The 13,062-nt window shown below is 33.7% G+C and overlaps 1 protein-coding gene and 1 long non-coding RNA gene across 3 annotated transcripts in view; one reads left to right on the top strand and one right to left on the bottom strand.

Annotated features, from left to right (window-relative positions):
- The window catches only part of LOC108740341 (sodium-dependent dopamine transporter), a 76,719-nt gene that overhangs the window by 20,548 nt on the left and 43,109 nt on the right, over positions 1-13,062 (top strand). Inside the window, exons 3-4 of the mRNA XM_025975283.1 lie at positions 1,761-1,895; positions 10,133-10,287. Coding sequence (XP_025831068.1) covers positions 1,761-1,895; positions 10,133-10,287 — 290 coding nt within the window. The remainder of the gene's footprint in view (positions 1-1,760; positions 1,896-10,132; positions 10,288-13,062) is intronic.
- Positions 1-13,062, bottom strand: part of LOC108740360 — an 85,161-nt gene that overhangs the window by 33,374 nt on the left and 38,725 nt on the right. The window lies entirely within an intron of this gene.

The following is a 13,062-nucleotide window of genomic DNA, read 5'->3' as shown; positions in this document are numbered from 1 at the left end:
GAACGAGCAGAGCTCTCGATGGGCGGTCTTAGGAGATCGGCTAGAACTGTACAGTACTAGACGAAAATGTTTAGCAATTTCTTAAAACAAAAATGTATATAAATTAACAATAGAAAACAAAGCAAAAGTTTTATAGGTGTGTAGAACGTTAAGTTAATTCACTTGTTATTATTTTTGGCTAAATATGCTTTTAAATAAAGCATATTCTTAAATTTTAACGAGGCAATTTAAATAATTTTGCAAATGGTACTGTACACTTTTGTCTAGTTCTCGCTCGATGATGGGTGGAGAAATGAGCTCCGCAGGCAAATATGATTGAATTTGGAATTATGCTACGGCGCATCCTAATGAAGGGAAGGGGCATATATCTAACTTCTTGAAACGAACAGTATAATATGGGTAGTATGAATATTAACGAAATTTTTTCACTATATCACTGGATTTGAACAACTTTAACTTAACGCATTTTATTTACTGAACAATGTCTGCAATTTTTGAAATGTTTAATCCATATTCAGAATTATCACATGATTGGCTTTTGTGTAGAACATTTTTTTCTAAAAGCGATAATTTTCGAATTATCCACCAAAGATAAAAAAAACAGGTGCAACTTAGTACACGTGTAAGAAGTGAAACTTCTTTGGCGATCTCTATACCTTTATAACGAATAAGTAATGATTGGGGAAGGAAAGAGAGAGTATGAGAATTTTCAGGATTTATGTTTTCCAGCATATTTTATCTTTAGTCCATCTAAAGAGTATTACTTTAATCCGTTTTTATGTAATTTAATAACAAAAAGATGGTTAAATTTTTTTCGCTTCCGTTTATTTTTCCAAGTGCTTAAGCAACCGTAAACTATCAATAAGTACAAGGAATTAGAATTAATACATAATAATACTCACTCTTAAGTAAATATTAATTGTTGTTTGTGTGCGTAATTCGCTACACATCATCTCGTTAGCTCAGGATGAACCAATGGACTAGTATTGTCAAATTAAAAACCCTTGTTGCGTTAAAGCTTTGTATTTTCCAAAATACAACACTATGTACAAAAACTTAATGTATAAAACCTTAACCTACACATAACCTTATTTATGTGCAGATTTCCCAAAATTATATTCCTTGAATTATAAACCCGATACGAGAGCGCCTACTCGTCATGAAAAGCAAAGTACTTCTCTTTCTGAAATTATTTCCGAAAAACTGCCTGCCTCCTCCTTGAACCTTTTTTTATTGCTACTTGTTTTCAAGTTTCAATCTGCCTGCATACAACCCATAATGCCCCAAAGAGAAAGTTAGCAGGTATAATCCCAGCCCTTGTAAATGTATATTTTTCAAAAAGGAGCAGACCAAATATTTTTTCTAGGAAATCTGAACATTGTTAAATAAACATTTACTGTAATATAACTGCATAGATATAACCAAAACATTAATTTAGCACTATAGCATATTGAATATACAGTATACAATAATATAAGAGATGCTGATCACTAACAGCTGACTCTCATACCGATAAGCGCATGCGCGCCTCTCTATTCTCATATCCTATCGCGTCGCGAGACAAAACGTTGCAAAACGTGTCGTTTCATGGCCTTGAGATTTTACTCCCATCGAGCCCAAAGAAGTTTCACTTCAAAAACATTTTGCAATAAAAACACAATGTAATACGTTAGAATTCCCTATATTTTTATCTTCTTGATCATTCTCGACATCTCTGACGCCCGACCTGGTATCATTAATTAATTTAGTTTTATTTTCAGGGGCTTTTCTGGTACCTTATTGCATCATGTTAGTGATTGGAGGCATTCCACTGTTTTACATGGAACTAGCTTTAGGGCAATTTCATCGAAAAGGTGCCATTACATGTTGGGGCCGTCTATGTCCACTTCTTAAAGGTAAATTTTTACGATTTTTTTCTTTAAATATGTACTTATACAGGTGCCTTATACATGACGATTTTATAACTCATATTAATTAAATGCTTAGATCTATGATTTAAGCGTAGGTATAAGATTGTAACGATAATAATTTTTGCGGTCATCTACCCCCAAGATCCGACTTTCTGGAATTATCTAACTATTAAAACGTTTAACCAAAGGATGGAACTATGCTGCAGGCCTAACTTCGATATCCAAAATGTTATTTAATCGAAATTCATTAAAAATCGTCAATATTTTGTCGCGCTGCACGTGGTGTTTAAATGGCAATATTCGGTCGTAGGGCCATAGATAAAGCACAATGTAGTACTAGCTGTGGTCAAAACACCGCTGATGGGAGAATTAGATTACTTATTAATTACATTTAGTGAGGTTGCTGTTAGAAAATTGTAAAATATGATGAATAATAATAATAATAATTGATCATGGTATGAAGGAAAATGGTAAAAAAGTACTGACTGACGTCTAAATTTGTACCTGATGTACGACTATGATGGAATATAAGTATCAGAACATAGATTTCCACGATCCGAATCAAGATTCAAGCTGATAGGCTATAACCGAAATAACGATTGATGCAGGCCATACACTGTCGACTTTTACGTGGGCAGTTTATGTGAAAAATTGTGATTTCTTTGTTTTTAAATTTTTATTGCCACCGAATGCCTGGACCAAAATTTTTACAAAAGAAAGTTTAAAAAAAAAATGTATTTCAGTTTTGGTTATGAAAAAAGGGGTAGGTTAATATTTATATTTTAGGGTAAGCAGACCCTATATTCGAATAAGTATTTTTGTTTATTGTTCGTGTGGTTTAGACGAGTTTGCGAACGTCGTGTGTGCCTTATCTGTACATTCTGTAGCGACCACGAGCGTGATTGTGTGCGATCGGGCATACGTGTGTGTGAGCGGCTTATCGATTCGCCGACTAGCCGCGGGCGCTTTTCTTCATGTGCGCCGTATCCGTAAATGTGTGTCGTACCTGCGTTCCGGAAAAGCAATTAAACCGTTCAAAGAAAACGAGACTTCTCTGGACGGCTCGAGAAAGTTCCCGAAAGGAAACAAGGGAGTATTTAAAGGAAGAGACGATCGCCGAGTGGAGTAGAAATAAATTGACCGTCGTTCCAGAAGTTAAAGAGTAGAAATAAATTGACCGTTGCAGAAGTGAATAAGGAGATAAATTGACAGTGATAGAAGTGAAATAAATAGAACAGTGAATAGTAACATTAGAGTAAATAAATAGAATAATTACCGAAGTTTAGTAATAATTTAATAGTGCTTTTAAGTTTAATAGTAATTAGTGTAAATAAATAGTTTTCTTCTTAAAATTTAATTTGTTAAACCCACGAACATTACAATATCTAAAAATGTTCACACTCCATGTTAAATCGTCGCTTCAAGTAAGTGCTTTAAGAAATTGGAAACCCATATCCCCAAGTATAAAAGACACCTTAATCTAGGGCTATTTATAAAAAAAAAAACAAATAATCAATTAAATAGTACCACACGGCAAGATAAACAATGATGGTGATTAAATTTAGACAATGTTAAGGTTAAACAATTAGAATAAATAAATAATAAGTAAACGGAAATTTTCGTTCAGTACTTAACGGCGAAAAATACTCTTGAAATTCTAAAAAAGAGCTCAAGGGGAATAAACATTGGGAAAATATACATACTTATACGGATTAGTTAGGTAATTTGGTCAATTATTTACAAAACTTCCAAGCTCAAGCACACAAACCTCATAGATACTATACAGTTAAGAACAAAATAAAATACTCATGACTTAAAATGAATCAAGAATTTAATAACAAAATTAATGTTTTAAAATGAAAAAAGGGCAACTCAATATTACTTTAACTTATTCAATAAAACCAACCGAAAATTCAATAATAAAGCAACTCTATAAAAGCAATGACACAAATGTCTCATTACGTGGTACAAATCTGAAAATAATTAACCGAAATACATTTATCACAAAATACATTAGAAAATCTTAGTCCAATGACCAAGATAAAGTGAACTCTCACACGAAAAGCTCAAGTCGGTCTCGTTTTGAGGTCGGCCAGGATAAAGATGATTTCTGAAAAGGATTGTAGGAAACCATATTTAACGTTCACATTCCACATATTACCACAGAAAATTAACATTTTCAATCGCGATTACGATACCAATATTATGAAATGTAGGATAAAAGCAAGCAACGGGTCACATATAAGCAACTACACAGAAAATTAATTTTCCGTATTTTTTACCCAAGCATGGGTACTAAATAGAGTTGGGGATTCTACGTTCAAACAAAAAAGGATTTAATATCGGGGAGTTACCTAAATCTAGTTGGTTGTTAAAGAGAGTAATTTTTATTGTGGTAAAGAGTTCCCTATATACGAATAAAAATTCTGTAGTCATACAAGATGAACACTTTCCTAAACCGTGATAGTATAGAATTATTGAAGATATCCTCTAAATAAGTTTAACATTAATAAATTAATTAATTAAAAATAGCCTTGCGAAATATAAGCTTCTCTTACCGNTTGGAAGATTGCGCTGATGTATAAAAAAAATGTAAAAACTACTTGAAAAGATTCCCTAAAATACTCAATTTTAAACTATAAATAAAAACGAAGATAATTACGAACGGTAAGAAATATTACCCAAAACACACGGAGTATATAATCTAGTTTTGAAAAACTATATTAATTGGGTTCTATGCTATTATTGAATTTTTCGTGAATTACAGGGTAGATTAGTTAGGTTATTGAAACCCATCCTTTACATTTGTAATTTGAATGTATGGGAGAACATGTTCTTTTTTTCAACTTCAATGTTAAGTTGGTTCTCGGGTTAAGGTTCCGTACGTCCGCATGAAAAACGGAACCCTTATAGGATCCTTCATGTGTCTGTCTGTCCGTTCTTTCTTTTTATTTTACGTTTTGTGCTGTAAGCATCAAAACTACAATTGGTTATGACATAACTTCTATATGAGATTGTTGATATTAAAACTATAACGTTAAATAATGCTTTTTTTTTTCTTGATTCCAATGTAGAACATTAGAAATTCCGGAAACAATACGACTTATTAATGCACGTTATCGATTGTAGCTCGTCGTAATAACTCCTACTAACACCATAAAGCAATAAAGAATTGAAGTAATTCTCCATGAAATAGTAATAGGATAAGTTAGAAAAGTCTCTTTCTCAAAGATTTAATGCGATAAGTCGTCTTGGCCCCGGTTCCGGACGTGCCCCGATGGTAGTAGCGTCATCTTCGTCCCGCAGGGTTTCTTTTGCGGCCGACACATCATCCATCCCTTTTATATTCCCTTCTTTATGCGTTAAAAGAGTGGTCGAGAATTGCTGTCATGACAATAATGCAATCCGTTCGAGCCATATCCTGGGTCGTTTCCGCAGATTAGCGGAGACCAGATAATTGACTCACGGGAAGACCGTGAAAGTATTCGAAGAACAAGAAAAAGAAGAACGAATCGACGATCGTCCTCTCTTAAAGCGGCTTCTGTTGAAATAACTCCATGACAATTTATCCTGCCACTTAGGCATTTGAATGCTTTTTGATGTTGTACTTAAGCATCCTTGTGCATTCAAAATCGCTAATCTATCTGACAATCAATAAGAACGTCGCAATTGACGCTATTATCATTAAACTACTTCAGTTAGTTTTGGAGGCCATTAAGGCTAAAACAGGAATTGGCTTTATTTTGCATAATTATTAAGAGAAAGAGGTTTCTAATGGTTACGCTTAAGTGATATACCATAATTTATTACAAGAAAATCAAATAGAGTTTTCTGTAATTGGATTACATCAACATGCATAATGAATATACAGGGTTTTTCACGTAAGCCGTTCATTAAAAGTTTTTAAACTTAAACTACCACTAGAAATTTCAAAATGCAACAAATAACCTAAAACCTATAGGTTGGATGCTACATTTTAACGCCCTGTATACATTTACAGGTATAGTTCAGAAAAGGATAAAAGAAATTTTGACTTCAGAGAAATACATACATCATCATAAGGTCGTCATTCCTAAGACTGCTTGGACACGCACCTCCACTTTTTCCTATCCTGAGCTAATCTTCGCATTTCCCTAAAACTAGAACAATCCACATCCTTAATTATTTGCGAACAGTAATCTAATCTACGTCTGCCTCAACCCCTCCTAACTTCCGTTTCTGCCTCTAATATGTCTCTGACTAGACCTTCATGCCTGAGAAGGTGTCCTACTAGGTAATCTATTTTGCTTATTTCTTATTGAATTCGATAGAGTCCTCTGTTCTCTTAATCTTTCTAATACCTCTTCATTTCTAACCTTCTCTATCCACGGTATTCTCATTATTCGCCTGTAACACCATTATTCGAACGCTTCTAACCTCTTCTTTTCCGCCGCGCCCACCATCCATGTTTCGCACCCGTACAGAGCCCTGCTCCAAACATACACCTTTAAAAACCTTTTTTGAATTTCGAAATTAACCGTTCGCGTGCATAGCACCACCTTTCGAAAGCTTCTAACCTTTTCTTTTCCGCCGCGCCCATTGTCCATATTTCGGGCCCGTACAGCGCCGCACTCCAAACACACCTTTAACAACCATTTTCGAATTTCTAAATTAACCGTTCGTGAGCATAGTCACTTCTATTTTCTTTATTGAAGGCGACTCAACCCTGCGCTATCCTCTGCTTTATATCCCTACCACTCCTTCCGTTCTGACTTTCTCCTATTTTAATAATCTCTCTTTTCCTACTTTTTCTTCCCTTGCATGCTAGTATTTTTGTTTTACTTTTATTTATTTCATACTGTATTGTTTTGCCAGTACCGCTTCCATTTTATTTAAAGCTATCTCTAACTCCTCTTTGTTAGGTGCTAATACTGCTATATCATCTGCAGATCTAAGCATACTAATCTTTTTGCCCCTCTATATCTATCCCTAAAATCGTACTGTCTTTAATGATGTTGATCGCTTCTTCGATGTATAGATTAAAAAGTGGCGATGACAGTGTGCATCCTTCTCTGACTACTTACCTAATATTTACTTCTTTACGTTGCTGCTCCAGCTTTATAACTGCTTTTGCTCTTTATACATATAAACCAAGTACTTATCACTCTTCTATCTTTGTAACTCATTCCTACATTTTTAAGTATATTTAACATCTTGTTCCATTTAACATTGTCAAAAGCTTTTTCTAAATCTACAACACTGTCGAATATATCATGAGAAAAGACAGAAGAAAAAATAAACAGGTTGGGAATCACCCAATGAGGAGATTTAAGCTTAAACTTAACCAAACTGAAGCAACATATTGAAAGTTGTTAGAGCACGGGTTTCATCCCTCCCATTAGGGAACATAGGAACAAACTTTGTTATAATTTGCATTGTTTTATAAAACTTAATAACAGTTAATAATAACATGTACAGTTAAATCTCTGTGGTTAAAGTAATCAAAGTGACTAGCACTAGCAGTCGTTAACGTATTTGAAGTTGATGAATTTGTAACAATTCAATATTAGTAAGGCAGGGATCTACCTAAAAGAAGAAAAGCAGCCAAGTGGTCTGCGAAACAAAAATCTTAAGAACCATTTGTACTAAATTAATCTACGTTCACAGGTTCATGGATCCTTCTACGATCGAATATTAGCACTTAAACACGTCCAAAACGTCAAAATTTATGATTTTTAATTAAAAATTCCGATTTAACATGTATAAGTGTTGTAAAATCGGACGAGATAGCCGCACCGAATTACATTACAAAAATGCGTGAACCGAATCGAAAACAAGATAAATTATTTAGTGTTAAGTAATTTATGAGAAACCTACCACACGGAGAAAACTAAATTTTTATGACAACTAAAAAATTACAATTTTCGATTTTAAAAATTATTTCAAGTTTCTTAATTATTACAATTAAATTTGTAATATCAACTAAGATACCTTGTAAATTTATTTCTGCTGGGATTTTATTTTTACTTGGGTCCAAATTGTAATTTTTGTTATTATCGCTTACGACGCAACGGACTAGTGGGATAAATTGTAAATATCGCTTTAATATTTATGTAAATTTTCGTTTTTCTTTTTTATACACGCATTTGTGCATTAGTTTTCAGCATGCCCTCGTAACATTGTTGGGTTTTAGTTCTGAATACTGTTTAGCCTATAGATCTCTAAGTAAATGATTAAGTTCCTACCTAAAAGAATTATAGAAATCATGATTTTGAAACACCTACTTACTTATGTGCTGCTTAATAAATAGTACGCAATCTTCTTTTTGTCTCTACCGGCATTTTGCATTCTACGATTACCATTTTAGTTTTATATAAACAAAACCTACCCTATAACTATCGGAAATTTAGACAAATCGATTACTAAGCCTAGGACGATTGTTATTCGGCTTATTACAAGTATTCAGTGCTATTAATTATATCGGTATTTTGACAATTATTTTAATTCAAAAACATTTCCGTTTAGTTAGAACTAGTGTAATTGTTTGCTTTCATTTCATTNATGAATTGACAGTGATAGAAGTGAAATAAATAGAACAGTAGTGTAAATAAATAGAATAATTACCTAAGTTTGATAATAATTTAATAATGTTTTTAAGTTCAATAATAATTAGTGTAAATAAATAGTTTTCTTCTTAAAAGTTAATTTGTTAAACCCACGAACATTACAATATACATACATGCAAATGTATTTTATCTAAAAAGAATTGAACCACTATACTTTGAACACATCATTTACTCCATCAGATTGATTATATCTTTAATCTTTTGATATTGTATTCATATTTCTGTTTCTGTGTTATTACGTAGCGATTATGGTTTTTCTTTTATTCATGGTATCTTTGTTACAATATATTATTTGGAAAAGAAAGCAACAATCAAAATTGTTATGTGAGGTAACATTAAATATAAGCATAAAAGCCATTAATAGCTTTTAAGATAATACTTCATGCCCATTAAACATTATTGAGCTTAAATAACGGTACCAATACAATACAGACATTTTAGATTTAAAAAATAATAATAATTTTCATGCCTGCACTAAGAAATATTTTCAAGTTGTACTGTATTTCCTTCGATTTAAACGATAACGTTGTTTAACTGAAATATAAATAATGTACTATTATCTACTCTAAAAGACCTTGTGTTTCATGTCCATTAAAGTTAATGCTGGAGTACTCGCTGACCCATTAACTTATAGTTTCGTGCGAAGTGGTAGGTTAGGTTAGGTTGGCGAGAAGTAGATTATAAGGTAGATAACATATCAGGCGAAATGAAGACAATAGAAGATGAAATAATACAGCTATTGGTTTCATACTTTGTTTACTTTCTGTAGCGATGTGACCTTCAGTTTGACCGGCGCAAGGTAGAAAAGAACAGCACTAAGCCAGAAAAAAAAGGAGACAACTCTCGGCCAAACTCTTAACCGATGAGGAACGTATAATCCGTACAGTACTGCACGAAAAAATTGACCATTTTATCCAATACAATTGCATTGCTCAAATGTGCTGTTATTGGTACCATTTACTACTGAAAATATCAACGAGATGTTTATTTATATTTGAAGACATATTAAAGGCTTTAACGCTTGTTTTCGACTCGCACTACTATTCATGATTGAACAAAACTTTTGGCAGGTACTGTATGAAAAAGTATGTTTAATGAACAAGAGTCGAGAATATAATGAGCTTTTTTCTCCCTACCTACGCTTTTGCCAGCGTGCATCCAAGACATTGGAAGGGGCAAATCGCTAGAGAAAGTAAATGAAGTATAGTTATCAACAAGACGGAGTGACTGGCATGATACTATAAACAACTAGATATCCTATTTGATCGCATCAAAAAAACGAAAGCAACCCCCCGTCTCAAAACTATTAGAAAACTTAAAATGCGTCATTGCCACGAAAACATACCACGTCCGACAAAGCAGACGCAATAAACGATAAAATACTCCCAATTGTCGTCAGAGAGAAAAAAAATGAAATAACATCAACAAACTGATTAACAATGAAATCGAAATCGAACCCTGTATTTCGCCACACCCTACACAGAAGCATCACATAGAATTTCCATATTTACGCGTTTTTTCAAAGTATTTGGGTTTGGAGTAAGTTCTCTTATCGTTAGTTTGATTGTTTACTTCACCATAGTCTCCTTTTAAATATTAACAATTTTTTTTTTTCAGGTATAGGATATTCTGTTGTACTAATAGCATTTTACGTTGATTTCTATTACAACGTCATTATTGCATGGGCTTTGCGATTTTTTCTTGCTTCGTTTAGTACATTGCTTCCATGGACGTCCTGCGACAATCCTTGGAACACACAGTACTGCAAACCTGTAAGCAATAATCTCCTATTCTCTTAATTGTATTGTATACAAAAATAATAATCAATCAGAGCTTCGTAATATACAGGGCGTTTTCGTTATATAGAATAATTTACACACATAAATAATATTTAAAACAATATTCACTTCTTGTATTTCAGTAATCACAATTACGTAAATACTTAAATTTTAATTTTAATTAGTATGGAATCATAAGGGATACGTTCTAAGGTTCCAAAATAAAACCAATATGTATCAAAATAAAATCAATGTATTGATAAATTCGCAATTAAAATTAATAGTACAGTACATACTCAAAAAATGCCGACACATTAAGGGGATTCAGTAGTACACGCGCCGCAGAGTAAAATCATGCTTATCGGTTCTAGATATCATGTGTTTAATATGTGGAATAGAGGTTTGAAATTTTGTAGTAAGATAAATAAAGCTTTGCTGTAAAGCTTGTCGAAGACCATTTTTTAATTTTTTAATTTCTGTTGAAAGTACGTGCCCTACAATAAGCATCAACTTTAAGCACTTGTAAAAGCTTTTAATGACCATATTATTGAAAACCAAAAACGTACCCAGTTAGTGGGAACCTTTGACTGTTACCATACAAAAAAAATTAGATATTTATCTCGCAGCGTTAAATCACAATGTTTAGAATAGAAACACATTTTTTCGGAAAAATTCACACGAGGCACGAGCGGTCTATTGCGGCCAATCCCCCTTAATAAATGACACCGAGTCCTTTTCTGTTTACCGACTGCAACTGCGAATAATGAAATTTTTAACCGCGAATACAGGAACTGGGTTGCAATTTTTTCACCCGCGAATAAGGAAACCGTGAATAAGGAACTTTTACTGTATACATTCCATTTGAAGCAGTTCGATAAATTCAAAGAATATACTCGAATTCTGAACAGGAACACGACGTTCCATAAACTGAAAAAGCTTGATTTGTAATTCTCAATGTGTAAACTCTGGACAATCTTTTATTGTACCAACAAAACTTATTACATTCTTCTAACATAGTATTAAACGCGATTGTCATTAAATAACATTAGTATTTACTGTTTGTACACAACAAGTACGTAATTTAGTAAATTTCTCTGCAATTCACAACAGTGTTGCACATATTTAGTACGTTCTAAACTAGATTACAAGATGTATTAAAAAATTCCAGCAACGTGTCTTGCATTTCCCAGTATCATTTAAGCTTTATCGTCTTCCTTCACTGTCCTATTCCTAAACGTTTTAAAAGAATTTCCATATTAAAGCTGTTTTACTTAGGGAACAATGTAGGACACATTCTCCATTTAGACCCTTCCGCATATCCAAGCGATTACACCCCAAATCGTACAAATGTAGGGCATCCAAGAAAAATAGGTACCTACACCTATGGTGTGTAAAAATTACTTAAGATTTCAGTATAGCTTACGTATTCGTATACACACCGTAGAAAACAATCTTCTCACGGATTAATAGCAAAACGTGTCGTTGCATACTGTGAGGATAATTTCAAGTGTTTGCATCTTATTAAAATTGGCATATATGTACCTATATTACTCTCTTTAGTAAAAGACGCAGTTTCATTTTTCGATTTATGGACCATTTAGCGCGTTTAGAGCGAAATTTTAACAATCAAAATTCGCCAGTATGAAGGTAAGGGTAGTTTAGAATTTCATGGACCATCACCTTGGGTTGCGTCGTGGCAAAGCTCCCTTTGTTCATTGATTTCTGCTTTTTACTCAAACATTAAAAAAATCGTAGGCCTAGCCGTCATGGTTAATATTCAAGTCATTGTCTCTGAAGTGTACAGTATGAAGGCAATGTCTGCCCCTCGCGTATTCCACTGTCCAGGACATTTTAAAATACCTCTTACGGGATAGCTGCCACCCAACCAACAATGTGGCTATAGTTTGAACTCTAGTTTATTAGAGTTGGTGGCTCTGGTTCCAGTGGCTGCTTCTGTTCGCCATTTGGGTGAGTTCGCACTGGTAGGCGATACTGCATGATGGTGATATTATTTAATCGAATCGTTGTTAATTATACTTAATATCTTTGTTCTATCGATCATTTTATCGTTTTCTTCCACTTAAATAAGTAATTTGCATGCGAAATTCCGAGATAAAAATGTTCAGTCTCTTACAGTCTCTGAAAGTGAGACTCGAGTCTCCGTCTCTCATCGAGTCTCTCTGGTGTCGCTGAGAGAGACTGTCAGAAAAACTGTTTAGTGTCTCTAAAGGAGAGACTCGAGTTGCTCATAGAGAGATCCTCATTTCGTATCCAGTTTCTGAACGAGTGACTCGAATCTCTCAATAAGTGGCGCCTCAACGTGTTTCAGAGATCCCAGTCTTTCTACGAAAGACTCGAGTCTCTCAATTTTTCATTTTTATTCATTCAGTCTCTCTGTGAGAGACTCGAATCTCTGGATTAACAATTTTGTCGTTCGAGTCTCTCATACAGAGACTGTGAGAGATCCATAAAAACACCTAGGCAATAACTGAGAGACGCTCTCAGAGACGCTGAAAGATTCTGAGAGACTGGAGAGAGACTGAAAATTTTTGTCTAGGGATTAAAATTAAGTAAATGAAGTAGGTATAACTTCTAACGCGTGTATGTAGTACATACATTCGTACACATACCTCATTCTATTTTATTAAATAAATTATTATTTATTTATGTAATAATAACAGAGACTGTGAGAGATCCATAAGAAAACCTAGGCAATAACTGAGAGACTGTGAAAGACTGTGAGAGACGCTCTCAGAGACGCTGAAAGAG

Source organism: Agrilus planipennis, unplaced genomic scaffold (assembly GCF_000699045.2).
Source record: "Agrilus planipennis isolate EAB-ADULT unplaced genomic scaffold, Apla_2.0 scaffold271, whole genome shotgun sequence".
NCBI lineage: Eukaryota > Metazoa > Arthropoda > Insecta > Coleoptera > Buprestidae > Agrilus > Agrilus planipennis.
Note: the sequence above shows the minus strand (reverse complement) of the source record. Positions and strands in the feature narration are given on the sequence as shown.